This window comes from Mobula hypostoma, chromosome 15 (assembly GCF_963921235.1).
Source record: "Mobula hypostoma chromosome 15, sMobHyp1.1, whole genome shotgun sequence".
In the NCBI taxonomy this organism is placed as follows: domain Eukaryota; kingdom Metazoa; phylum Chordata; class Chondrichthyes; order Myliobatiformes; family Myliobatidae; genus Mobula; species Mobula hypostoma.
This window is the reverse complement of record NC_086111.1, coordinates 2,547,510-2,573,221: the sequence shown is the minus strand read 5'-3', so window position 1 is coordinate 2,573,221 and position 25,712 is coordinate 2,547,510. Positions and strand designations below refer to the sequence as shown.

General features: G+C 42.2%; 1 protein-coding gene across 2 annotated transcripts in view; it reads left to right on the top strand.

Moving 5' to 3' along the window:
• The window catches only part of nek4 (NIMA-related kinase 4), a 95,286-nt gene that overhangs the window by 7,442 nt on the left and 62,132 nt on the right, over positions 1 to 25,712 (top strand). For both annotated transcript variants that reach the window (XM_063067614.1, XM_063067613.1), the window contains exons 2-6: positions 7,573 to 7,839; positions 9,311 to 9,508; positions 11,068 to 11,175; positions 22,394 to 22,548; positions 23,655 to 23,757. In XM_063067614.1, the coding sequence (XP_062923684.1) occupies positions 7,573 to 7,839; positions 9,311 to 9,508; positions 11,068 to 11,175; positions 22,394 to 22,548; positions 23,655 to 23,757 (831 nt within the window). The remainder of the gene's footprint in view (positions 1 to 7,572; positions 7,840 to 9,310; positions 9,509 to 11,067; positions 11,176 to 22,393; positions 22,549 to 23,654; positions 23,758 to 25,712) is intronic.

Genomic DNA, 25,712 nt, shown 5'->3' with positions numbered 1-25,712 from the left:
CCCAATTGTCTAACTTCCCATTAATTTTTGGTCTATTTATATGCCCTCTCTTTGGCTTTTATGTTGGCTTTAATTTTCTCTTGTTAGCTACGGTTATGTCATCTTTCTTTTAGAATGCTTCTTCCCCTTTAGGATGTATATATCCTGTGCCTTCCGAACTGCTTCCAGAAATTCCTACTATTGCTACTCTGCCACCATCCCTGCCACTCATTTCGAGCCAACTCCTCTTTCATGGCGCTGTAATTCCCTGTACTCCACTACAATACTGATATATCTGACTTTAGCTTCTCCTTCTCAAATTTCAGGGTGAATTCAATCATATTGTGATCACTTTTTTCTAAGAGTTCTTCTACCTTAGGCTCAGTTTATTACACAACACCCAATCCAGTGTAGCTGATCCCCACAAGCTGCACTGAAAAGCTATGTCTTAGGCATTCAAAAAACTCTCCCTGGAATCCAGCACCAACCTGATTGTCCCAATCTACCTGCATATTGAAATCGCCCATGACTATTGTAACGTTGCCCTTTGGACATGCTTTTTCTAATCTGTAATCTCTAGATTACATCCTTACTACTGTTTGAGGGTTTGTATACAACTCCCATCAGGATCTTTTTACCCTTGCAGTTCCTTAGCTCTACGCACAATGATTTGACACCTTCCATCAAAGCTAATCCTGTTGCCATTGCGAATACAATGTTCTGCTTCCAACTATTTCTCCGGGTAACCCAAACGGATATGCGTCCTGTGCTCCATGATGCGGTTTTTCACTGTGTGTCCCAGCTGGGCGATATACAGTACACAACTCCACATTCACCGGGAATCCTGTAAACGCCAGCCAACCTGAGTCCCAGGTCACTTTTGACCTGCATAAACTATGGTTTGAGTTTCTTCGCGGATTTGTGGATGGTATTAATCAGGTATTTCTTCAAGAGCCTGGTGATCCTTCCAGAAACTGTGGAACTATAGGGTAGACAGGCAAGAGCGATGGGTTCCTCCTTGTTGTTAGGTTCCCTGGTGTTTCCGTCGGCCCTTTTAAGGGCCCAATTGATTTAATTCAGCTTGTGGCCATTCTATAGGAACGTTGTGTGTAATAGTCTTATTTGTTCGGGGAGACTGTCCAGGTCCAAATTAGTTTTGACTTCAATGGCACAAAACTACAGTGCCGTGCCAATGGCTTTTGGGACTGCCTGGTAAAGGAAGCCATTGAAATAAACCTAGAGGAAAAGAATTTTAACAAAGATGAAGGTCTCGCTCTAAGTAAGGATTGTAAGCAAGGTGGGAGAGCAGAAAATGGATTGGATGAGGACTAATCAATTAGGAGGGATGGACTACAGGGGTATAAATACCACTGGACTGGCCCAGGCATCACCCCTTATGAAGATGGCGGAATTTGTCACAAAACGTTAGTTATAATTGATACCTGTACCCGGCTGGAAGCCTGAGAAGTGTTTTTTTTCACCTATTCAGTCTTCCCTTATAACTCAGGCCCTCCAGTCCCGGTAACATCCTGGTAAATTTTCTCTGTACTCTTTCAATCTTATTTACTGCTCCTTTAGGTAGGTAATCAAAACTACACATAATACTCCAAATTAGGCCTCACCAATGTCCTGTACAACTTCAACATAACATCCCATCTCTTGTTCTCAGTACTTCGATCTATGAAGGCCAAAGTATCAAGACCTTTCTTAATGACCCTATCTACCTATCTATCACAATTCAATGAACTATGGGCCTGTATTCCAGATCCCTTTGTTCTACCACATTGCTCAGTACCTTACCTTTCACTGTGTATGACCTACCTTGATTGGTCCTGTTGAAGTGGAACACCTCATACTTGTCTACATTAAATTACATCTGCTATTTTTCCTGCTGGTCCAGATCCTGTTTCAAGCTTGGGTAGTCTTCCTTGCTGTCCACTACACTCTAAATCTTGGTGTCATCCTCAAATTCACCGATCCAGTTACCCATATTATCATCCAGATTGTTGATATAGATGCCACAACAACTGACCCAGCCCTGATCCCTGCAGCACTCCGCTAGTCACAGCCTCCAGTCAGAAAGGAAACCATCTACTACCACTGTCTGGCTTCTCCTGCACAGCCAATGTCTAATCCAGTTTACTACCTCATCTTGAATGCAAAGTGACTGAACCTTGACCAACCACCCATGCAGGACCTTGTCAAATGCCTTACTGAAGTCCAGAGCCTTTTCTTCATCAATTTTCCTGGTAACATCTTCTCAAAACTCGGTAAGATTGCTTAGACATGACGTACCACGTACAAAGCCATGCTGACTATCTCTAATCTATCACGGTCTTTCCAAATATACCCAGTGTCTTAGAATACCTTCCAATAACTTATCGTCTTCTGATATCAGGCTCACTGGCCTAAAATTTCCTTGTTTATTCTGTGAGCCTTTCTTAAACAGCAGAAGAACATTAGCTATCCTCCAATCCTCCAGTACCTTACCTGTTGTTAAAGAAGATTTGCTAGTTTCTGTACTTGCCTCCCTCACACTCTGTGGATTTATCCACCCTGATTTTGCCTCAAGACAGCAAACACCTCCTCTATAATCTGTGTAGGGTCCATGATCTTGCTGCTGCTTTGCCTCACTTCTATAAATCTTGTGTCTATCTCCTGAGTAAATAGAAATGCAAATAATCAATTTAAGATCTCCCACATCTTTTTGGTTCCAGACATAGATTACCTTTCTGATCTTCCAGAGGACCAATTTTGTCCCTTGCAATCGTTTTGCTCTTAACATGTCTGTAGAAGCCCTTAGGATTCTTCTTCACCTTGTCTGCTAGAGCAACTGCATTCCTTCTTTCAGCCCTCCTGATTTCTTCAAGTCTTCTCTTGTATTTCTTCTACTCCTCACAGTATCTCATTTTTTCCTACCTGCTTATACTGGTATGCACCTTTTTCTCCCCCCTTAACCAGGGCTTCAATACCTTTCAAAAACCAAGGTTCCCTAAACCTTTTATCCTTGCCATTTATTCTGACAAGCACTTACAAGCTTCATACACTCATAATTTAATTTTTGAAGAGCTCTTATATACCAAGTACATCTTTGCCAGAAAACAGGCTGTCCCAATCCACACTGAAAAAAATCCTTTCTGATACCATTAAAATCTGCCTTTCTCAAATTTAGAATCTCAATCCGAGGACCAGACCTACCCTTTTCCATAATTGCCTTGAAACTAATGGCATTATGATCACTAGAAGCAAAATGTTCCCCTACACAAACTTCTGTCACCTGCTCTGTCTCATTCCCTAATAGGAGTTCAAGTATTGCACACTCTCTCATTGGGACTTCTGTGTACTGATTAAGGAAACTTTCCAGAACACATTTGACAAACTCTATCCCATCTGGTCCTTTTATAGTATGTGAGTTCCTGTCAATATGTGGAAGTTTAAAATCACCTACTATCACAACCTTGAGTTTCTTGCCACAGACTGCAATCTCTCTACAAATTTGTTCCTCTAAATCCCACAGACTATGGGTAGCCTATAGTTCTATAATATAGGCCCATTAACGTAGTCATACCTTCCTTATTCCTCAGTTCCACCCATAAAGCCCCACTAGACATGTTTTCCTGTCTGTCCGGGCAGAGCACTGCTGTGAAATTTTTGTTTTGTGATGCCATCCGTCGCACTTTAATCCCTCCCGCTCTATCACGTCTAAAACAACAGAACCCCAGAATATTGAGCTGCCAGTCCTGCCCCTCCTGCAACCAAGTCTCCCTAATGGCCACAATATCATAATTCCATGAGTTGATCCATGCCCTGAGCTCGTCTGCCTTTCTTACAATACTTCTTGCATTGTAGTGTACATAACTCAGAACATTAGTCTAACACATACAAAATGCTGGAGGAACTCAGCAGGCTAGGCAGCATCTATGGAAATAAGCACAGTCGACATTTCAGGCAGAAACCCTGCGACTGTGGCTTTTTCTATAGATGCTGCCTGGCCTGCTGAGTTCCTCCAGCATTTTGTGTGTGTTGGTCAGATTTCCAGCATCTGCAGATTTTCTGTTGTTTGTGATTCGACCTTTTGATTCCTGACTTTGTCCGAGGTCTTAACAACTACAGTCGTATCTGTTCCGGCACTCTGGTTCCCATCCCCCAGCAAGTCTAGTTTAACTCCCACCCTGCAAACCTTTCCACTAGGATATTAATCCCCTTCCAGTTTAAGTACAAACCATGTGGATGTGGTATATTTGGATTTTCAAAAGCCTTTTGACAAGGTCCCACGCAGGAGATTAGTGTGCAAACTTAAAGCACACGGTATTGGGGGTAAGGTATTGGTGTGGGTGGAGAATTGGTTAGCAGACAGGAAGCAAAGAGTGGGAATAAACGGGACCTTTTCAGAATGGCAGGCAGTGGCTAGTGGGGTACCGCAAGGCTCAGTGCTGGGACCCCAGTTGTCTACAATATATATTAATGACTTGGATGAGGGAATTAAATGCAGCATCTCCAAGTTTGCGGATGACACGAAACTGTGCGGCAGTGTTAGCTGTGAGGAGGATGCAGGGTGACTTGGGTAGTTTGGGTGAGTGGGCAAATTCATGGCAGATGCAATTTAATGTGGATAAATGTGAAGTTATCCACTTTGGTGGCAAAAATAGGAAAACAGATTATTATCTGAATGATGACCAATTAGGAAAAGGGGAGGTGCAACGAGACCTGGGTGTCATTATACACCAGTCATTGAAAGTGGGCATGCAGGTACAGCAGGCGGTGAAAAAGGCAAATGGTATGCTGGCATTTATAGCGAGAGGATTCGAGTACAGGAGCAGGGAGGTACTACTGCAGTTGTACAAGGCCTTGGTGAGACCACACCTGGAGTATTGTGTGCAGTTTTGGTCCCCTAATCTGAGGAAAGACATCCTTGCCATAGAGGGAGTACAAAGAAGGTTCACCAGATTGATTCCTGGGATGGCAGGACTTTCATATGAAGAAAGACTGGATGAACTGGGCTTGTACTCGTTGGAATTTAGAAGATTGAGGGGGGATCTGATTGAAACGTATAAAATCCTAAAGGGATTGGACAGGCTAGATGCAGGAAGATTGTTCCCGATGTTGGGGAAGTCCAGAATGAGGGGTCACAGTTTGAGGATAAAGGGGAAGCCTTTTAGGACCAAGATTAGGAAAAACTTCTTCACACAGAGAGTGGTGAATCTGTGGAATTCTCTGCCACAGGAAACAGTTGAGGCCAGTTCATTGGCTATATTTAAGAGGAAGTTAGATATGGCCCTTGTGGCTACGGGGATCAGGGGGTATGGAGGGAAGGCTGGGGCGGGGTTCTGAGTTGGATGATCAGCCATGATCATAATAAATGGCGGTGCAGGCTCGAAGGGCCGAATGGCCTACTCCTGCACCTATTTTCTATGTTTTCTATGTTTCTATGTCTTCTGTAAAAGTTCCACCTTTCTTGAAAGAGAGCCCAGTTATCCAAAAATTCGATGCCCTCCCTCCTATACGAACTCTTTAGCCATGTGTTAAACTGTATGTTCTTCCTATTTCTGGCCTTCCAAGCACGTGGCACGGTGGTAATCCTGAGATCAGAACCCTGGAGATCCTGTCCTTTAACTTAGCTCCTAACTCCCTGAACTCACTTTGCAGAACCTCATCACTGTTCCTGGCTATGTCATTGTACCTACAAGAACCATGACATCTGGCTGTTCACTCTTCCATTTAAGAATGCTGAGGAGATCCACTGTTACCCAGGAAGCAACATACCTCTGGGAATCTCATTCTCGTCCACAGAACCTCCTTTCTGTTCCCCGAATGAACCCATATCACCACAGCTTGCCTCCTTTCTCTCCTTCCCTTCTGAGCCACAGAGCCAGACTCAGTGCCAGAGACCTGACCTCCGTGACTTTCCTCTGCTAGATCATTCCCCCCACCCCCAGTAGTATCCAAAGTGGTATACCGGTTGTTGAGGGGATGACCACAGGGGTACTCTGCACTGGCTCCTTAACCCCTTTCCCCCTTTCTGTCTTTCTCCCAGTTTACGTGTCCTACACCTTGGGTGTAACTACCTCTCTATACATCTTGTCCATCACCCCTTCAGCCTCCTGAATCTGGAGATCATCCAGTGCCAGATCGTACTCCTTAACGTGGAGTATTAGAAGTTGCAGCTGGATATACTTCTTGCAGGTGAAGTTGTCAGAGATCTCCCTGCCCTCCCACATCCCACAGGAAGAGCATTCAACTATCCTGCCTGGCATCCCTACTGCTCTAACTGTGTAATTATAAAGAAGGAAACAATGAATAAACTGAGAAATATCTACCTACAGCTTTTCACCTTTTCTCACTCGAGCCTCTCCTCGCTGAAGCCTCGAAGAGCTAAAGCCTCAAAAACCCCACTCTAACATTGTTCACTCCAACAAAGGCCACTCTGCTTGCCCCTGCCTTATTTTAATTTGCATTTGCTAATGAATCCAGATCTCTGATTGGCTGCTGTCAAATGCTGAAACTCCCGTGAGGTGCTGCTTTTTAGTGCGCACACACCAACCTTAGTGAGTCATTCCTTTTTTTGCTCCCCACGTCTGATTGGCTGCCGTTCAAACCTTAATGAAGTACAAACCTTAATCAATGAAGTACTTGGTTGTTTACCTTGTTTACGTAGGTCCCATATCTTGTTTGCATTGCTGAACTGATGCCTTTTGACAAGGTAGTTTCTGAGCTGGAGGGAGTGGGGACAGAGGCACCCACTCTATCAGAAGCTCTGCTGCAGAACATTCTGTCTCATTCTGCTTTATACGGCATTGAAATGTTCACATATTTTCCCCGATAGTAGATTATTGTGAGAAGCTCGGCTCTATACCACCTGTATCTTTCTGTGCTACCTTGTTATTTAATTCCCATTGGTACAAGTTTACATTTCCAACAAGGAATGCCATTTTGGTAAGTGAGCTTGCACATACTCTTCCAACAACTGCCAGAGCAATCAGGTCAGGTAGATAAATGATGTCAATTAAAATGAACTGCTAATTAAAAGTTGATGCTGCCATGTTGCAGTGCCACAGACCAGCCTGTGTATTGGCTAACTGCAGTTTGTAGAGTGTTAAGTAGCATATAGGTCAGCCCCACAACCCTGCTCATCACCACCAAAGCAATCAGTGCTGCTTAATGGGATTGTAAAGACCTTGCGGCTTTGCTGCTGATGATTCTTTTTGGCTTGTGCCCATTTGTTCACATTTTGGCCAATCCTATACTTGAGTAAAGTTTCAGCAATTTGTAGGGTATGATCTGGTTGTTGCTGCTGCACTCATTTTATTCAAAGGCTTGTGCTGAAATCTACTTATTACAAATATGTGACCCAATACAGCTTCTTCTTGTAAAGGTTCATTTAACGTGGAAAATGAAAAGGAACTTTGAAGAATGAATTCGGAGGACTTAGAGAAGAAAGGCTCCAACAGGAGAAGACTTGTGTAGCAATTTTATTCCTTCTCAAAGAAAAGGAGTTGAAAATAAATACTCTGTATTTTACCCAATGCGTTTGCATTTTGATAAGCCAGTGAAGTAAACACCTATGTTTATGGCGAAATGTTATTGAATTTCCAGTATGTTGTCAAGAAACTGAATTTGAGAAGTGTTTCCAGTCGTGAGCGCAAAGCAGCAGAACAAGAAGCCCAGCTTTTATCCCAGCTTCGACATCCTAATATTGTAACCTACAGAGAATCATGGGAAGGAGATGATGGAATTTTATACATCGTGATGGGTTACTGTGAAGGTGGAGATTTGTATCACAAACTGAAGGAACAGAAGGGCAAATTGCTGCCAGAAAGTCAAGTCGTGGAATGGTTTGTTCAGATTGCCATGGCATTACAGGTACAGTTCTGTATATCAGAAGCTGGGAAATGCATCTACATTTTTAAAAAATGAGCCCTTGGTGGGTAAAATTGACAATGTGTGGGCTGCTAGTTAATTGCACCAAGTTGTTAGCATGGCTTTAAAGCTCTCAGCGCTGACCTGGCTCTGTGGCCGTGGACCTGTGCATTGTTTGCTATTTTTCTCTGTTTTGCATGATATATTTTTCATACTTTGGATGATTGACTGTCTTTGTGGTGTGGGGTTGTTTAGTGAATTCTATTGTGAAAAGAGATCTAGTGCCTTCCCACCATATATGATGAATAAACACCTCTTGGGCTTCCAGCCATTTGGCGGAGTTTATCATCAAAACTTTGGTTACAATCAATACCTGTACCCCAGCTGGAAGCCCGAGAAGAGTTTATTCAAATTCTATTGTGCTTCTTTGTTTTGTGGCTGCCTGAAAGAAGATGACTCTCAGTGTTGTATATAGTATACATACTTTGATAATAAATGTACTTTGAATTCAGTTAACGTAAATTAACGGAAAAAAATATTGGGCTACAGTTTCTGAGGAGATTTCATGGGCCAAATTTGATTCATTATGTTAAATGCCACATACTCCCATCTTTTCCTCACGTAATGGTCCCCCATGATGAAAATCCCCCACTCCTTGGATAGTCAGTCAATAACTGTGTGTGTGTGAGAGAGAGAGAGAAGGCACTATCGTTATGTGATTCCAACTTGACCTGCAATAGTCAACAAGAAAGATTCTGGAAATGTTTGCTTCCCATTGATGCTAGCTACCATAGAATCTGATAAGTAGAAGAACAGGACAGTTGAGAAGGGAGAGGCAAGAGAGAGTGAGAAGGAGTAGAAAAAGACAGGAGCAAAAAGAAATTAAAAGGGAGGGAATGGGCAGCAGAAGAGAACGGGTCAAGTTGTACATAGAAAGAGTAAGAAGATACAGAAGATGCCAAGCCTCTAGTCACATACAGTCTAGATTAGAATCTCATCATGCATACTTCAATTTTAAAAAATGGGATGTGGGTGATTCTATACCCCTTTGCTGGCATTGGTTCAGGGTAGTCAACGGCTAACCTGTGAGCTTTGCCTAGATCCAGACACTCATCGACTCCACCAACTAAAACTGACTACAGCTTATCTCCATCTATGTCAGACACAAAAACGCAATGCAGATGGAGAGTAAGGGACAATCACTTTCTACCCTCATGGAAAAGCCAACAAGCCAGCTTTTAAACTCTGTCAAACTACTCAGCTTTCATGTCACCCTTCCCACACACACCCTGTACGTAATGTTTGCATTTGTTCTTTCTCTGTCTAAAATTCTTCATTGTACATCATGTTGAATTTGTAAAATCATAAAAAAAACAATTCAGGTATCTTTGGATTGAATATTGCAAATGGTTAATGTTGAGAATTTGAAACAGAAGTTATACAATGAATGAGATCTATGCATGTTTTGTTACAGTATTTACATGAAAAACAGATCCTGCATAGAGATCTTAAAACTCAAAACATCTTCTTAACAAAATCAAACATCATAAAGGTTGGGGACCTGGGCATTGCCAGAGTGTTGGACCAGCAGCATGACATGGCCAGCACTCTGATTGGAACACCGTATTACATGAGCCCAGAACTCCTCTGCAACAAACCTTACAACCACAAGGTAAGGCGCTATCATATAACTTTACTGTGCTTTTGGTTAGAAAGTGTTTGCAAGATATTTAAATATACCTTTCTGTTAGTTTGTGTTTTTTTACCTCCCTTTAACTCCATCGGTGATTTTTCAATAATTTCCCACTTAGAAATTTCTAGATGGGCTGCCACAGTAGCGTAGCAGTTAGCGGGACACTAATACAGCTGGGGGCGTCAGAGATCAACTGTAAGGAGTTTGTCCGTCCTCCCTGTGGAATGTGTGGGTTTTCTGTGGGTGCTCCAGTTTCCTCCTACAATGCAAAGACATATTGATTAGTAAATTAATTAGTTGTTGTAAATTGTCCCGCGATTAGGCTAGGCTGGGGTTAAATTGGGGTTGCTGGGCAGTGTGGCACAAAGTGCTGGAAGAGGGCCTGTTCTGTGCTGCATCTCTAAATAAAGTAAATAAACAAAAAAACAAGCCTGTCAGTTATGTTAGATTCTATTTATTTATTTTTGTTTTTTTGTTGAATGGAAAATGCCCCATAGATGGGTTGATTACGAAAACAGACAGGGTACCTGCTGGTAAACAGGAGATGAGAAATCGGGTAACCTACCCATGTTACCTGATGCCCGGGTAGATGTTGTGAAGAGTCTTGATTTGGAGGATCACAAACAAGTGTGAAGTAAATGCATGAGATGGAGAGTAGTTGGATTGGGAGAAGTGTTTGAATGCAGGAATGAGAGGTAGTTTCAGTTAGAGAGTATGCATAACTCCTCCAAAGTTGAAAGTAGCCTTACTTGGAATGGGGAAGGGAAGGATGGGGTCAGCATTTCTGGTTAATTTTGAAATCTGGATGAGCATATCTTTTCCGATCCTTTCACTTTAGCTATTGGGTGTATCTAACACAGCAAGCTCAGCTGGGCCAGCACTAAAACAGAAATGAAATCTGTCTTGCCAGCTCGTCAACATACTCAACTGAATACCTGGAGTAGGATGACAAACTGTTCTCTTTGCTACCTCTGTTAATACAGGGACTTAATGGTCCAGATCATTCTGGATTTGAGTTTCAGATTTTTCTAATCTTATTTTACATCTAACTAATTTTGGTACTAAAATTATTTCCAACATATTATCGCTTTATTAGGCTGATAGCTCTGCTCTGAATTCACTTTATTTTATTAATTTTATTCGGAAATACAGCACAGAATAGGCCCTTTGAGCCATGCTGCCAACAACTGACCTATTTAACACTAGCCTAATCACGGGACAATTTATAATGACCAATTAACCTACTAACTGGTACATTTTTGGACTGTGGGGGGAAACTGGAGCACCCGGAGAAAACCCATGTATTCCACAGGGAGAACAGATGAACTCCTCACAGAACTCTGGGCATGAACTTTGACACCCCAAGCTGTATTAGCATCATGTAGCTTTTACACCTCCATGGCGCAATAACACTATGTGAATTATTGAAGAATTATGGAAAGCATTAGAACAAGTGTTTGCAATGGAGCGATGAAATGAGTAAAAATTGTAGACTAAGTGTTTTCTGCTTTACAAGATTTTCTTTATTTTCTCTGTAGTCCGATGTCTGGGCCCTTGGTTGTTGTGCATTTGAAATGGCAACATTGAAACATGCCTTTAATGCCAAGGACATGAACTCATTGGTTTTCAAGATTATTGAAGGAAAGGTAATGTGTATTTTGTGACATTTTCTCTTTTCTATTAACGTAGTGTAGCATTTTAACCAGTTTACCTGTGCTGTGATCCAAGCTGAAAGTCTATTATCAACTTTATGGAGGCAACAAGGAATTGGTAATAAATTTAAAATCAAGAAACTACAGATTATAGTAATCTAAAATAGAGTGATAATACTGGAAGCAATCAATCAATTAGGCAAAATCTGTGAAAGTGATGTAAAATAAGTTAGCTTTAAGTTGCAGAGAGGGTGCAGAACAGATGACTAAGATGAAGGGATCTCTGTTGGAATGAAACCAAAGTTAACCAGTAATCCTAATGTCTACAAAGCTGCCTGGCTGATAGATTAATGAAAGAAGTTAGAGAGAAAAGAAATAAAGGAGCATATTAAAGCTGTAAGGTGCAGGTCAGAGTTGTTTCTAGAAGCAGTTTGGATAATATTGTGGTGAGAGAAAATTTAAATTAATATTACTGATGAATAACTTCATAGTAAACTCCAGTTCTAAGGAAAAAGTGAGTTAACTTTTCAGTCGAAGCAAGCAGCTGAGAAGAAGGGAGTGAAGAAATCGGGTGCAAAAAGTCTTTTTTTTTAAACACTGCTCGGGGAGAAGGGTCTGCACTCGTGACGTAGCGTGCCAATGTTTAAAAACAGACCTCCATATACAGTGGGCAGCATTCTGAGCGGGCAGCAGAGTGAGAGGGAGCAGAGTGGGACGGCTTTGGTTCAGCAGGCTTCGGCGAGAGCAGGCAGAGGCCAGGGTAGGTTCCGGTAAGTTTTTTTTGTCCAGATTGTTTAGCGTAGAGAGAATGCCAGACAGGATGTTGGAATGCTCCTCTTGCAGGATGTGGGAAGTCAGGGAGCCCTCCGGTGTCCCTGACAACGACACCTGCAAGAAGTGCATCCAGCTGCGGCTCCTAACGAACTGCGTTAGGGAACTGGAGCAGGAACTGGATGACCTGTGGATCATTCGGGAGAATGAGGAGATTATAGATCGTAGCTACAGGGAGGTAGTTACGCCAAAGGAGCAGAGGACAGGAAATTGGGTCACTGTCAGGCGAGGGAAGAGGAAAGGGCAGGCAGAGCAGGGTTCCCCTGTGGCCATTCCCCTCAACAACAAGTATACCGCATTGGATACTGTTGGGGGGTTGACTTACCTGGGACAAGCTGCAGCAGCCAAGTCTCTGGCACTGAGTCTGGTTCTGCAGTGCAGAAGGGAGGGTGGAAGAAGAGGAGAGCGGTCGTGATAGGGGACTCTATAGTTAGAGGTACAGATAGGAGGTTCTGTGGTCGTGACAGAGAATCCAGGATGGTTTGTTGTCTCCTGGGTGCCAGGGTCAAGGGTGTCTCTGATCGCTTGCATGACATTCTGAAGTGGGAGGGTGATCAGCCAGATGTCGTGGTGCACATCGGTACCAATGACATAGCAAGGAAGAGTGAGGAGGTCCTGGAAAGTGAGTATAGAGAGCTTGGTAGGAAGTTGAAAAGCAGGACCTTGAGGGTGGTAATCTCAGGATTGCTACCTGTGCTAGGTGCCAGTGAGGCTAAGAATAGGATGCTCTGGAGGAGGAACAAGTGGCTGAGGAACTGGTGTAGGGGGCAGGGTTTCAGATTTCAGGATCATTGGGACCTCTTCTGGGGCAGGTGGGACCTGTACAAGAGAGACGGGTTACACTTGAACTACAAGGGGACCAATATCTTTTCAGGAAGGTTTATTAGTGCTCTTGGGGAGGCTTTAAACTAGATTTGCAGGGGGATGGGAACCAGAGTGCCAGAGCTGACAGTGAGGCTGGGGTGAAAATAAATGATGTTAAAAGTTCAAGCAAAGCCGCTAATAGAAAGGTTGTGAGTGGTGGTAAAAATCTCCTGAGGTGTATATATTTCAATGCTAGGAGTATTGCGGGGAAGGCAGACAAGTTGAGGGTGTGGATTGACACGTGGAATTATGACGTTATAGCAATTAATGAAACTTGGCTACAGGAGGGGCAGGACTGGCAGCTTAATATTCCAGGGTTCCGATGTTTCAGATGTGATAGAGGCAGAGGAATGAAGGGGGGGGTAGCATTTCTTGTCAGGGAAAATGTTACAGCAGTGCTCAGGCAGGACAGATTAGAGGGCTTGTCTACTGAGTCCTTATGGGTGGAGCTGAGAAACAGGAAAGGTGTGGCCACATTAGTGGGGTTGTATTATTGACCACCCAATAGTCAGCGAGAATTGGAGGAGCAAATCTGCAGAGGGATAGCAAGCAACTGCAGGAAACATAAAGTTGTGATGGTAGGGGATTTTAAATTTCCACATATTGATTGGGACTCCCATACTGTTAGGGGTCTAGATGGGTTAGAGTTTGTAAAATGTGTTCAGGAAAGTTTTCTAAATCAATATATAGAGGTACCAACTGGTTGGTTGGTTGGTTGTTCGTCCATCGTTGACGTCGATGAGGACCTTGACACCATTATGATGGTGTCGAGACTAGCGCGTGATTTGGATTTAAGTGAGGGAGAGTTGCGCAGCGTCAGCCTCACTCTCTCTTCCCAATTCCCATCTGGATCCTGTGGCAAGACAGAGTCTAGATGGCTGGAGATGGGACTAGGCGCAGTGGATGACCAGGACGTCTTCTGTGTCTTGTCCTGCTCTACACGTTCCACGACACTTGCAGAGATCGCCTTCTTGACCGTTGGACCTTCCATAGGTCTCGTCCGCTCAATCCGCCGGAGTCTGTCTTCACATGCTGGGATAGACAACTCTCTATCACACCGAGGGTTTGAGACCAGTCGGCTACCCTCACCTGGTTTAGCCGGCTTGTCGAAGCCGTTGCCCGGGGTGTGGCCGCTGTCGCATGCAAACAGCTACGGGGAGCCACAGGTGAGAGCTGAGTGCCAGGTGGGGACCAAAGGTGGACTAACTGCCCTGAAAAGGACGTGACATGTTCCCCCACCATACACCCTGACACCCCATACACCCCAACTAGGTACCAACTAGAGGGGATGCAATATTAGATCTCCTGTTAGGAAACGAGTTAGGACAAGTGACAAATGTATGTGTAGGGGAGCACTTTGGTTCCAGTGATCATAACACCATTAGTTTCAACTTGATCATGGACAAGGATAGATGTGGACCTAGGGTTGAGGTTCTGAACTGGAAGAAGGCCAAATTTGAAGAAATGAGAAAGGATCTAAAAAGCGTGGATTGGGACAGGTTGTTCTCTGGCAAGGATGTGATCGGTAAGTGGGAAGCCTTCAAAGGAAAAATTTTGAGAGTGCAGAGCTTGTATGTTCCTGTGAGGATTAAAGGCAAAGTGAATAGGAATAAGGAACCTTGGTTCTCAAGGGATATTGCAACTCTGATAAAGAAGAAGAGAGAGTTGTATGACATGTATAGGAAACAGGGAGTAAATAAGGTGCTTGAGGAGTATAAAAAGTGCAAGAAAATACTTGAGAAGGAAATCAGGAGGTTTAAAAGAAGACATGAGGTTGCCTTGGCTGTCAAAGTGAAGGATAATCCAAAGAGCTTTTACAGGTATATTAAGAGTAAAAGGATTGTAAGGGATAAAATTGGTCCTCTTGAAGATCAGAGTGGTCGGCTTTGTGCGGAACCAAAGGAAGTGGTGGAGATCTTAAATAGGTTTTTTGCGTGTGTATTTACTAAGGAAGCTGGCATAAAATCTATGGAATTGAGGGAATCAAGTAGTGAGACCATGGAAACTGTACAGATTGAAAAGGAGGAGGTGCTTGCTGTCTTGAGGAAAATTAAAGTGGATAAATCCCTGGGACCTGACAGGGTGTTCCCTCGGACCTTGAAGGAGACTAGTGTTGAAATTGCAGGGGCCCTGGCAGATATATTTAAAATGTCGGTGTTTACAGGTGAGGTGCCAGAGGATTGGAGAATAGCTGATGTTGTTCCATTGTTTAAAAAAGGATCGAAAAGTAATCTGGGAAATTATAGGCCGGTAAGTTTGACGTCGGTAGTGGGTAAGTTATTGGAGGGAGTACTAGGAGACAGAATCTACAAGCATTTGGATAGACAGGGGCTTATTAGGGAGAGTCAACATGGCTTTGTGCGTGGTAGGTCATGTTTGACCAATCTATTGGAGTTTTTCGAGGAGGTTACCAGGAAAGTGGATGAAGGGAAGGCAGTGGATGTTGTCTACATGGACTTCAGTAAGGCCTTTGACAAGGTCCCGCATGGAAGGTTAGTTAGGAAAATTCAGTCGCTAGGTATACATGGAGAGCTGGTAAATTGGATTAGACATTGGCTCAATGGAAGAAGCCAACGGGTGGTAGTAGAGAATCGCTTCTCAGAGTGGAGACCTGTGACTAGTGGTGTGCCACAGGGATCAGTGCTGGGTCCATTGTTATTTGTCATCTATATCAATGATCTGGATGATAACGTGGTAAATTGGATCAGCAAATTTGCTGATGATACAAAGATTGGAGGTGTAGTGGACAGTGAGGAAGGTTTTCAAAGCTTGCAGAGGGATTTGGACCAGCTGGAAAAATGGGCAGAAAAATGGCAGATGGAGTTTAATACAGACAAGTGTAAGGTATTGCACTTTGGAAGGACAAACCAAGGTAGAACATACAGGGTAAATGGTAAGGCACTGAAGAGTGCAGTAGAACAGAGGGATCTGGGAATACAGATACAAAATTCCCTAAAAGTGTTGTCACAGGTAGATAGGGTCGTAAAGAGAGCTTTTGGTACATTGGTGTTTATTAATTAAAGTATTGAGTATAAGAGCTGGAATGTTATGATGAAGTTGTATAAGGCATTGGTGAGGCCGAATCTGGAGTATTGTGTTCAGTTTTGGTCACCAAATTACAGGAAGGATATTAATAAGGTTGAAAGAGTGCAGAGAAGGTTTACAAGGATGTTGCCGGGACTTGAGAAACTCAGTTACAGAGAAAGGTTGAATAGGTTAGGACTTTATTCTCTGGAGCGTAGAAGAATGAGGGGAGATTTGATAGAGGTATATAAAATTATGATGGGTATAGATAGAGTGAATGCAAGCAGGCTTTTTCCACTGAGGCAAGGGGAGAAAAAAACCAGAGGACATGGGTTAAGGGTGAGGGGGGAAAAGTTTAAAGGGAACATTAGGGGGGGCTTCTTCACACAGAGAGTGGTGGGAGTATGGAATGAGCTGCCAGACGAGGTGGTAAATGCGGGGTTTTTTTTAACATTTAAGAATAAATTGGACAGATACATGGATGGGTGGTGTATGGAGAGTTATGGTCTGTGTGCAGGTCAGTGGGACTAGGCAGAAAATGGTTCGGCACAGCCAAGTAGGGCCATGTAGACAATATCCACTGCCTTCCCTTCATCCACTTTCCTGGTAACCTCCTCGAAAAACCAAAAGAGGATGGCTTCATCTTCAGCTTTTTTACAGACGGTGTAATATTTTCTTCCAGAATTTGCTGGTATTTAATTGAATTCATTCTTCCCTCTACCAGTGAAATGTTCCCCGTGCCACTGGCTGCAACACAAGCCCGAAGCATGATCGATCCACCCCCGTGCTTAACAGTTGGAGAAGTGTTCTTTTCATGAAATTCTTCACCCTTTTTTCTCCAAACATACCCTTGCTCATTGTGGCCAAAAGGTTCTATTTTAACTTCATCAGTCCACAGGACTTGTTTCCAAAATGCATCAGGCTTGTTTAGATGTTCCTTTTCAAACTTCTGATGCTAAATTTTGTGGTGAGGATGCAGGAAAGGTTTTCTTCTGATGACTCTTCCATAAAGGTCATATTTGTGCAGGTGTCGCTGCACAGTAGAACAGTGCACCACCACTCCAGTCTGCTAAATCCTCCTGAAGGTGTTTTGCAGTCAAACAGGGGTTTTGATTTGCCTTTCTAGCAATCCTACGAGCAGTTCTCTTGGAAAGTTTTCTTGGTCTTCCAGATCTCAACTTGACCTCCACCGTTCCTGTTAACTGCCATTTCTTAATTACATTACAAACTGAGGAAACGGCTACTTGAAAATGCTTTGCTATCTTCTTATAGCCTTCTCCTTCTTTGAGGGGAACCTTTATTTTAATTTTCAGGGTGCTAGGCAGCTGCTTAGAGGAGCCCATGGCTGCTGATTGTTGGGACAAGGTTTGAAGAGTCAGGGTATTTATAAAGCTTTGAAATTTGCATTACCTGGCCTTTCTTAACAATGACTATGAACAGGCCATAGCCCTAACAAGCTAATTAATGTCTGAGACCTTGATAAAAGTTATCTGAGAGCTCAAATCTCTTGGCGTGCATGCTCCTTTCCTTTTTTCACTCTAAAATTGTACAAAACAAAAATAATACACTAATCTTGCTTAAAATGTTGAAAAGAATGTTTCATCTTTAACTTTATGACTTTTGGAGATCAGTTCATCTTCTACTCACTTAACTATTCACAGTAACAGAAATTTTGACCAGGGGTGCTCAAACTTTTGCATGCCACTGTACGTATTAATGCAAAAAGGCGTAATGTTTGTTGGACTGCATTTTCACTCTGATTTTCTTATCTTAAACAACAGATTGTGCGCGTGCACACACATTCATTAGTATAGGTTCAGGACTTTATGGAGACAAAATACAAGATTCAATATGTGGTGCTATATGGAAATTTTCAAACAAGCTTAACTAATGTTTTCCTTTTAGTTACTGTGCTCCATGTATCAGGGCAGTATTGTAAAAAAATGTAATTGACAATGGAACTCCAAAGAGGTAGTTAAATGCATTGAGTCCTTCTAAACGTTGTATCATTTCTTAATGCATGTATGCATTTCTAAATGACAATAAAAGAGGACTGAGTGTTCTCATAATCTAATCTCTTTTAATAATTTTGCTGGTGTGGTTACAATGCCTGCATTGTTGCATTTCTTTCTTTTCTACTTTATCCATAGAAAATGTATTTGTTCTAAATCCCTAAACATAATAAGTAAATTATAAAATATAAATAATAATTTACAAGCTCATTTAGATACAAAAGAATACAGTGGTGCTAGAAAGTTTGTGAACCCTTTAGAATTTTCTCTGTTTCTACATAAATATGACCTAAAATGTGATCTGATCTTCACGAGTCCTAAAACTAGACAAAGAGAACCCAATTGAATAAATAATACAAAAAAATTATACTTTTTCACTTATTTATTGAGAAAAATGATCCAAGATTACATGTATTTATCAGAAAAAGTATGTGAATCTTTGCTTTCAGTAACTAGTGTGATCCCCTTGTAGAGCTTTAACCAACCAAGCTGTTCTGGTAACTGTTGATCAGTCCTTCACATCGGCTTGGAGGAATTTTAGGCCATTCCTCCTTACAAAACTGCTTCAACTCTGGGATGTCGGTGGCTTCCTTGCATGAATTGCTTGCTTCAAGTCTTTCCACAACATTTCTAAAGGATTATGGTCAGGACTTCGACTCTGCCATTCTAAAACATGAAATTTCTTCTGCTTTAACCATTCTTTGGTAGACTGACTTGTGTCTTTAGGGTCATTGTCTTGCATGACCCACTTTCTCTTGAGCTTCAGTTCACTGACAGATAACCTGACATTTTCCTGTAGAATTTGCTGTACAGTTCAGAATTCATAGTTCCATCATTTATGGCAAGCTGTCCTGGTTCTGAGGTAGCAATGCAGATCCAAACCATGACACTGACATCACCATGTTTTAGAGAAGGGATGAGGTTCTTATCCTGGAATGCAGTGTTTGCTTCTCGTCAAACATAATGCTTCTCATTTAAGCCAAAAAGTTCTATTTTGGACTCATCTGTCCACAGAACATTATTCTAATACCCTCTGGCTTATCCACATGGTCTTTAGCAAACTTTAGATGACAGCAGTGTTCTTGGAGAGTAGTGGCTTTCTCCTTGCAGTCATACCATGCCCACTGTTGTTGTTCTGCGTTTGCCTGATGGTCAACTCATGAACACTGACAGCCAATGCAAGAGGTGACTGTAGCTCCTTAGATGTTACCCTGGCCCTCTTCGTGACCTCCTGGAGTATTACATGCCTTGCTCTTGGAGTGCTTTCTGTTGATCAACCACTCCTGGGGACAGTAACAACAGTGTTGAATTTCCTCTATTTGTACACCATCTGCCTGACTGTGGATTGGTGGAACCCAAACTCTTTAGAAACGGTTTTGTATCCTTTTCCAGCCTGGTGAGCATCAACAACTTTTTTTCTGAGGTCCTTAGAAATCTCCTTTGATTGAGGGATGGCAGACTTCCAAAAACCTGTTGTTTAATATCAGACGCAAACACGAGGAAATCTGCAGATGCTGGAATTTTAAGCAACACACATAAAAGTTGCTGGTGAACGCAGCAGGCTAGGCAGCATCTATTGGAAGAGGTGCAGTCGACGTTTCGGGCCAAGACCCTTCGTCAGGACTAACTGAAAGAAGAGCTGGTAAGAGATTTGAAAGTGGGAGGGGGAGGGGGAGATCCGAAATGATAGGTGAAGACAGAAGGGGGAGGGATGGAGCCAAGAGCTGGACAGTCGATTGGCAAAAGGGATATGAGAGGATCATGGGACAGGAGGCCTAGGGAGAAAGAAAAGGGGGAGGGGGAAAAAGCCCAGAGGATGGGCAAGGGGTATAATGAGAGGGACAGAGGGAGAAAAAGAATGTGTGTAAATAAATAAATAACGGATGGGGTACGAGGGGGAGGTGGGGCATTAGCACAAGCCTCCAACTTGATGACAGAAACATTGACTTCTCAAACCTCAGCTAATGCCCCACCTTCCCCTCGTACCCCATCCGTTATTTATTTATTTACACACATTCTTTTTCTCCCTCTGTCCCTCTCATTATACCCCTTGCCCATCCTCTGGGTTTTTTCCCCCCTCCCCCTTTTCTTTCTCCCTAGGCCTCCTGTCCCATGATCCTCTCATATCCCTTTTGCCAATCGACTGTCCAGCTCTTGGCTCCATCCCTCCCCCTCCTGTCTTCTCCTATCATTTCGGATCTCCCCCTCCCCCTCCCACTTTCAAATCTCTTACTAGCTCTTCTTTCAGTTAGTCCTGACGAAGGGTCTCAGCCCAGAACGTCAACTGTATCTCTTCTAATAGCAGACATCCCACCCTGCAAAAACTCATTTCAGGGAGGTAGCACCATCAATTTGCGGGAGACTCCCGGAACTTCCGGGAGAGGTGGGATGTCTGCAATAGAGTAGCTCCTTAGCAGCTGGCCAGCTAGTTTAAATATTGTTAGCTATGCTAATGAATGAATGACACCTGTTAAACTCACCTCAACATGTCTTTTACAGTCTTAACCCATCATGGGCAATAGAAAAGTCACTGTTGCAAACAGTGCAGCAAGCAACACTGTCATTATTTTGACCCCTATTAGGCAGGGTTACACTTTAGTGTAGTCTGGGGTGACGTACGTTTTATATTTTCTTTTTTTGGAACTCTCTCGCTCTTGCTCTAGCTCTCGCTCTCTCGTGGTCGCTCTCACTCACGCTCGCTCTCGCGCTTGCTTTCTTGCTCTCGCTCTCTCTTGTGGTCGCTCTCACTTGCACTTGCTTTCTTACTCTTGCACTCTCTCTCTCGTGGTCGCTCTCTCGCACTTGCTTTCTTGCTCTTGCACTCGCTCTCTCGCTCTTTCTCGCGCGTTCTCTCACGCTCGCTCTAAAAAAATCAATTTCCGGGACATTGTATATAATTTGCGGGCATCAGGGAGCCACTATTAATATGGGGAGAGTCCCGGAACTTCCAGGAGAGGTGGGATGTCTGCAATAGATGCTGCCTGGCCTGCTGCGTTCCCCAGCAACGTTTATGTGTGTTGTTGAATATCAGACATTGATAGTGAAGTCCCAGGTTATGTTCTTTAAATGGGGAGGGGGGGCTCCCATATTCACACCCGATTGTCATCCTGTTGATTAAAATACCTGACTCTAATTTCCCCTTTAAAGAAACTGACAATCCTAGACGTTCACATACTTTTCTAAACAAATACATGTAATATTGGACCATTTTTCTCAAATTAATGAACAAGCAAAATGTTTTTGTGTTATTTATTTAATTGGGTTCTCTAATCTAGTTTTAGGACTTACATGAAGATCTGATCACATTTTCAGTAATATTTATGTGGAAATAGAGAAAATTCTAAAGGGTTCAGAAACCTTATAGCACCACTGTGCATGGATGGGAGGAGTATGGAAAGCAGTGGTCCGCGTGAAGATCGATGGGACTAGGCATGGATTAGATGTTTCTGTGCTGTAGTGTTCTATAACTTTATGGTGTTCTTTCATTTCCACGGTGTTTGCATTTTGCTGAGCTTTCTAACTGAAAATATTATAGGCCATAATAAAATGAGAAATTGCAGGTAACCTTTTGTACCAAAGCACTCTGAAATTTCAGTGGAAGCAACATGATAGAAGTAATATACACTCAGTAGTCACTTTATTAGGTACAGAAGGTACCAAATAAAGAGGTCAGTGAGTATATTTCTGTTTGTATGCGATCTGCTGCTGCTGCAGCCCATCCGCTTCAAGGTTTGAAGTTCTGTGTATTCAGAGAAGCTCATCTGCACACCGCTATTGGAATATATGGTTATTTAAGTTACTGTCACCTTCCTGTCAGCTTGAACCAGTCTGGCCATTCTCTTCCGACCTACCTCATTAACAAAACATTTTCATCCATGGAACTGCCACTCACTGGATGTTTTTTATTTTTCCCACCATTCTCTGTAAACTCTAGAGACTGCCGTGTGAAAATCTCAGGAAATAAGCAGATTTTGAGATACTCAAATCTTCCCATTTGGCACAGTCAGAGTCATTTGGATCATATTTCTTCCCCATTCTGATGTTTGGTCTAAGCAACATCTGAACCTCAACCATGTCTGCATGCTTTTGTGCATTGAGTTGCTGCCACATGATTGGCTGATTAGATATTTGCATTAATGAGCAGGTGTACAGGCCATTCAACTGTTGTAGTAACCCTTGACTTCTATCTCTTAAACCTTTCGGTCATTTTGCATCTTTGGAAGTTATTTGTTAAAGGCATGTGGAAAAAGTGATTGACTCACCTATATAAGAGCATTTCTTGTGGATATATTGGGTCTCTAATGATTTAATCACATAACTTGCATTATAGCTAAGTAATCTTTGACAAAAATACATGTTTGATAAAAATGAGTATATCTACAAAATGAGCAATGGTGCTTGAAAGATTCACGACCAAACATTTAAGTGATATATCAACAATTGCATGATACTGATTTCTTTATATTCACGTTACGGTGTAGCTACCACCAATACCCAAGGAATACAGTCAGCAGCTGGGCCAGCTGATAAGTAGCATGTTGAGCAGAAGACCTGAGGAACGACCAGATGTCAAAGCCATTCTCAGAAAGTCATACATAAAGAGCCACATTGCCTTGTTCCTGGAAGCTACAAAAGCGTATGTATATGTAATAAATTATTTTAAATGGAATAAATTACACAAATACACTTTCATTATTAAATTAACAAGCCTGGGGCAAAGTTAATTGTTTCAGTCTAGATTTTCAACCAGAAGTACGTTCCTAATATGATTTGTTGACTCAGTACAACACCTTGATGTTCAATCAATAAACAAAGTTAATGAATTGTGAATTATGTGACCATATAATAAAATATTATCCCTTTCTCTCTCCCATAATGGTTGCCATTATCACCTTCCTTACTTGTTCTAACACTGGTAACCTTTGTGTTCCCACTTAATGCTCCAGCCGTTCTCTCTAATCGTGCCCTCCATGCCACCCCACATGGTTCTATCTGATCTTTTATTTTTGTCTGCTACCACCTATTATTCACCTGTCTTTAGCTTCCAACACCTGATTCTGCCTGTCATTCTTCACCACTCCATGGTCCACCAATCACCTGCTGGCCTCTGTCTCACCCCTCCAACTCTCCTCTTTATAGTTCCAGCTTTCCTCTCCACTTTCAGTCCTATTGCAGAGTCTGAACCTGAAATTTCAACAGTTCCTCATCTGCCATCCCCTCCCACCCAACAGATGATGCTCAAATACTGAGTTCCCCCAGCAGATTGTCTATTGCAGTTAGGATAGCAATTTGTGAAAATAATAATCATCCAGTATCATGCTTTGCTTAGATTGAATACTATCAATTCCTAGTAATCACAGTATGTTCATATACCAGAGAAAACCTGATCTCTAGTGTCAGTTATGAAGAACAGTCACCAAGTCAACTGAGAGGGGAAATGGAAAATGTTAGCCTGGGCTATTTAACCAGAGTTTTGAGGATGAGTAATCCTGATGTTAAGAATTTTTTTTTGTCAAAGTGATCCATTAAAATGATCACCAATAAATTTTCAGATGGAGTGGCAAAAATTAAAACTCGGGAAGCATTTAATAATCAATCAGATATAAAGTGGGAGTATTGCAGTCATGGTGTGGATGAACTTGGATAAGACCATTAACGATTCACTTCAAAAATGTCTCCATATGGTTGTTACTGTTGCACTGTTACTGATACTATCTGAAACTATTTCCATGTATCTTGTAGGAAAGCTATAAAATCTCGTAAGAAAGCAGCTGTCCCCATTTTAGCAAAGTGTGAATCTAGAATCACTTTGCAGGACTTGGATCCCACCAGGAGATTTATAAAGGTCAGAATTTCAAGTCAGTACTGTGTGGTGCTTTACTGAAGATTTGATGTATTTTTCAGTTAAATATTTTAGTAATTAGGCCAATTGTACTATATAATCTATGTAACACACACAAAATGCTGGTGGAATACAGCAGACCAGACAGCATCCATAGGAAGAAACACAGTCGACATTTCGGGCCGAGACCCTTCGTCAGGACTAACTGAAAGAAGAGATAGTAAGAGATTTGAAAGTGGGAGGGGGAGGGGGAGATCTGAAATGATAGGAGAAGACAGGAGGGAGAGGGATGGAGCCAAGAGCTGGAATGTTGATTGGCAAAAGGGATACAAGGCTGGAGAAGGGAGAGGACCATGGGACGGGAGGCCTAGGGAAAAAGAAAGGGGGAGGGGAGCGCCAGAGGAAGATGGAGAGCAGGCAAGGAGTTATTGTGAGAGGGACAGAGAGAGAAAAAAAGGGGGAAAAAATAATAATAATTAAATAAATAAGGGACTGGGTAAGAGCAGGAGGAGGGGCATTAACGGAAGTTAGAGAAGTCGATGTTCATGCCATCAGGTTGGAGGCTACCCAGATGGAATATAAGGTGATGTTCCTCCAACCTGAGTGTGGCTTCATCTTGACAGTAGAGGAACTTCCGCCTGCAGCTTAATGGAGTAACACACAAATTTTGTGGCTGCCTTTAATTCCTCCTTTTCCCCAGTTTAAACTTTGAATTTTTAACTTTTATTTGTCGGATCTTGGAGGGGAATAGTTATCATTATGTCACAATCTTTAAGAAGCAGAAAGCAGCTTTCTGAATCCACCAATGGAAAGGGAAAAACTTTGAAAGAAAAATCAGAAGATGTGCCTGTCTGAGCTGAGCGTTTAGAACGTGCGTTGATGGCTCTCGACAAGAAAATAGACAATAACACTTCTGAGATGAAGTCGTTCCAACAGAGTTTTCAGTTTGTAGAGGAAAATATTATTTCCTTGGATACTGAGCGTAAACAGTCGAAGCATCAGATAGCGGATATTTCAGCTCGCTTGGAACAGGCTCAAGACAGGATAATCGATTTAGAAGCAGGATCTCATCGGAATAACATTCAAATTGTTGGACTGAAGGAAGGATCTGAGAGTGGGAATTTATTGGACTATTTTGCTAATTTATTTCAATCTCTGTTTCTGGATATTCTACCTCAGCCTCCCGCCATTGAAAGAGCACATAGAATTTTCACTTCAAAATCTCATGATTCAGCTAAATCACGGGCAATTTTGGTCAGTTTTCTCTGTTTTAAGGTTAAATACCAAATCATAAAATGTGCAAGGAAACCAAACAGAGAGTTTTTAAATTTAACGGTTCTGAGATGTGTTTTTATGAAGGCTATCCACGGGAAGTTATGGAACAGCGGATCAAATTTGTTCCAGCTATGAAGATAGCCCATGCTAGGAGATTATTCCCATTACTTCGCTCTCCAACCCGGTTAAAGTTACTTCCTAAAGATTTGGCTCCATGTTTTTTTTTGGACCCCCAAGTGGCATTGGACTAGGTTAATTCTATTTTGGATGTGCCGAGGTCTGAATGGTATTAGGTCTGCTGAATAGTTTTCCGAAAGAAAACAGGCTTTGAAGATTTCTGATATGTTGACGATATCCTTTGATCGATGGACTATTTAAGGAAGATGTGAACTTCTTGATTTGACTGATGGATGATTTTTCCAAAGTCTGTTTGGTCAACTGAGTGAATTAACACAACGGACAGATTGTTAACTGGCTTGATTATCTGCTTTTATTCTTCCTTTTCTTCATTAATTGATAGTTTTTATAGTCTATATAGACTTTTTCTTATATATAGTGAGGAATGCTTAGTAAATAGTGTTACGTACCCCGTAACTGGGTTGCCAAACCAGCAGAAATGGATCACTCAGTTGGAGTCTGGAGTACTAGAACTAAGAAAGTTTTATTAAAGAAACAAGCAACAC